General features: G+C 48.0%; 1 protein-coding gene across 1 annotated transcript; it reads right to left on the bottom strand.

Moving 5' to 3' along the window:
* Positions 1–539: 539 nt before the first annotated feature.
* LOC133908064 (expansin-B3-like) lies at positions 540–2,297 on the bottom strand. The gene is made up of 4 exons (XM_062350188.1): positions 1,991–2,297; positions 1,700–1,809; positions 1,379–1,563; positions 540–1,097 (listed from the first exon to the last, which is right to left on the bottom strand). Exons 1-4 carry the CDS (start codon positions 2,172–2,174, stop codon positions 776–778), a joined length of 801 nt encoding a protein of 266 aa, XP_062206172.1. The 5' UTR covers positions 2,175–2,297; the 3' UTR covers positions 540–775.
* Between the last annotated feature and the right edge of the window lie 670 nt (positions 2,298–2,967).

Raw genomic sequence — 2,967 nt, 5'->3', positions numbered from 1 at the left:
AGTACATATCTAGTGGAGGAGCTTGAAGGAGATCATTAAGGGGGGCACAACTAAGCGAATCATGCTTCCTTGAGTATTTTCGTAAGTATTTATTTGTGGTGATTAGTGTGTCTTAGTAAATGTCTAGAGGAAGAGGAGGCCATGGTCACCCTTGGTCCTATAGAAACTTCGCCCTCAATGCATCCTAGGCTCTCTGACTGGATAATGAATGGTCTCGGACATGTTTGTAACGCAAGAACTTCATAGAAAATAATTAAATTTCTATAGGTATTTGGAAATATTCTCGCACCTGGGATGTTGCCTAAGAATACAATGGAAAAACTGATGAATTATCAGACTTGCGCTAAGTAAAAGAACATGACTAGGGGAAAGACATTCACCCTAGCATCAATACACATGAGGTGAGAATCGAAACCAAAGTGGCCGAGTGACAAACTGACAACCACCCCCACTAGCCACCAGCGTGCAAACGAAATACAGGTCCCGCACTGAATAAACAAGCAGAGGTGCAAACAAAACAAGATGGAGAACCAGGGACCTACTGAATTTCACACAGAATATTGTTCATAATTTATAAACTTGATCACACTGGTACATGCATTGACGGTGGGCAGGAAAGCACATGCATACTCGCCTCCTCCATTTCCCACTCAGCAACAATCGACGTCTTACCAACTAATTAACTAAATCACCTCATCAATCCGATGCAACGTTACAATACCAGATTAATGAAGCCAATGGCACCAAATTATTGTGTGCAGCAGAAGATCGTGAGCTAATACTGGACGGTGGAGCGGTAGTAGGTGTTGGGCACCCAGTTGGCCGGGATGACCTGGTTCGCCACCAGCGTCCTGCCGGACTCGTTGGTGATGCGCAGGGAGAATGGCGCCTGCAGCCGATGGTTGGAGTCCAGCCTCCAGATGGATCCCCACGACTCGCGCATCGGCGTCCACGACCCGGAGTTGGCCTCCATGAGGTCCACCTGCACCGCGTCGCCGTCGCCGTTTTCGTACTCGACGAGCACCGCGAAGTAGACCGGGTTCGAGCCCTCCTCGACGTGGAACGTCACCTTCTGGCCGGGGTAGTTGCATGGCACTCTGCATGTGAAATGCTTCCATTAGCCTGGTCCATAGTGCTCAAACTCCAAATCAGGATGAGTACAGTGGCAACCCGAGACGACATATTGTGAATTGGAAGTACTCGGGCCCCAAGCCCCCAATGAAAAATCGGTCGTTGTCGTTAAAGTTAGTTGAGCAAAGTACAGGGGCTCCACACCACTAGTAGGTAGCAGCTAGACGGTCGAGTTTATGATTCTGTTCAGGTAGGGTTTGGAGATTATTTGTCTGGCGCAGTTAGACGAGCAATGCATGTTACCCACCTCTTGAACTGGATATCGATGATGCCGGCGTGGCGGAGGTCGTCGTTGCGGCCGGGCTTGGCCATGGCGCCGAACGCCGTGCCGCTGAGGTCGAAGTGGTACTTGGCGACCGGGTAGTAGTTCATGTCGGTGATGATAACAGTCTCCGGGTTCCCGGAGCATGCAGGGTGGTTGACGCATCTTATCTGAAAAAAAGGCAAACAAATGGAGTAGTAACTCAAAACTGTGCTTTCTCGATTCATCTCCACTTCCACGAGGGCACGCGACAGCATAAACGTCGTCCTGGAAACAGTATCTTTCTTTGACTAAGTAACCTACTACCTGGTAGCATGAGCCGCAGCCCTTGCCGTCCTTGAACAGGGGCTCGTTGCCGCAGGACGTCATGGACGAGAACGGCGGCAGGTTCACGTTCTTGAATCCGCACGCGCCACCTGCACATCAATGATCGCCGGGAGGCAAAGTTTATAGATCGTTCAGCAGTACGGCATGCAGTTAGCGCCATGCATGCACCGACAATGATGTGCGTACGTACCGAGAAATGCAAAACCGTATGTATCTGTACACAAACATATGTGTAAGGTCATATGATTTTATTTTTTTTGACGTACGTACCGTCGTCATCAGGGCCGGCGCCGGTGGGCGCACCGTACCAGGTAGCCCTGGCGGCCTCCCAGTTGGGGTCGGCGGTGAATTCAGAGGCGTTAAAGTTCACCGGCCTAGCGCACGCGCCATACGTGACAAGGAGCGAGAAGATTAGCGCACCAAGTGCAACAACCTTGGAGGGGAAGGAGGCCATCTTGCTAGCTTAGCTGGTAGCCCCAGTACTACAAGCCTAGCTACTCCAAGGTTCAGAAAGCAGCTGCTAGTACTAAGCAGCAAAGAGAAGGTTTTGTGCTTCGATGGTCGGGGAGGAGCAGCTTGCCGGAGTATTTATAGGCCGGAAACGAACGCAGTACGCCGCGATCGCCGTCAACAATCGTTGCACCCGACGACGAGCTTTGGTAGAGGTCACATGCATGGCTATGGAGCAAATCATGCGAGGAATACAGAGGCTTCGGGTCACGAGTGCACTATTAAAGAAAGTAACTGCTTCTTGGCGACAAAAATAATAAATAGACAACATACATCAGCGTATTTACAAAAATAGATAATATATCGGCGTATTTGTAAATCTAACACCTGTATTCGACAACTTAAAATCCGAAAACTCAATTTCGGTACTCAAACTCTGAAAATACGTCGGACCCACTGATTTCGGCACTGAAGTGCCGAATACGGTACTGTTCACCATATTCGGCACTTCAAATACCAAAAACGCTATATATTCAGCAACTGAGTGCCGAATACGGCTCTGCCGTGCGCGCTCGAGAGAAGCTAGCAAGCTACAGTAGAAGAAGAAAGTAGTTAAAAATTCATGTTTTTTATTTAACTCACGATTTTATTTGGAAATATAAAAATAGTCTAAAAATTCTAAACGTTTTCATGAGCAAAATAGAGGTCACTAGCAATCCGTTTTAATTGGTTTGATCCAAAAAGCATGAGCTAATATTTAATTAAAATTCTCTAAATAAGCTAACTTTTATAAATTC

This window comes from Phragmites australis, chromosome 24, assembly GCF_958298935.1.
Source record: "Phragmites australis chromosome 24, lpPhrAust1.1, whole genome shotgun sequence".
Lineage (NCBI taxonomy): Eukaryota > Viridiplantae > Streptophyta > Magnoliopsida > Poales > Poaceae > Phragmites > Phragmites australis.
The sequence above is the reverse complement of the archived record's forward strand: the minus strand, read 5'-3'. Positions and strand labels throughout refer to the sequence as shown.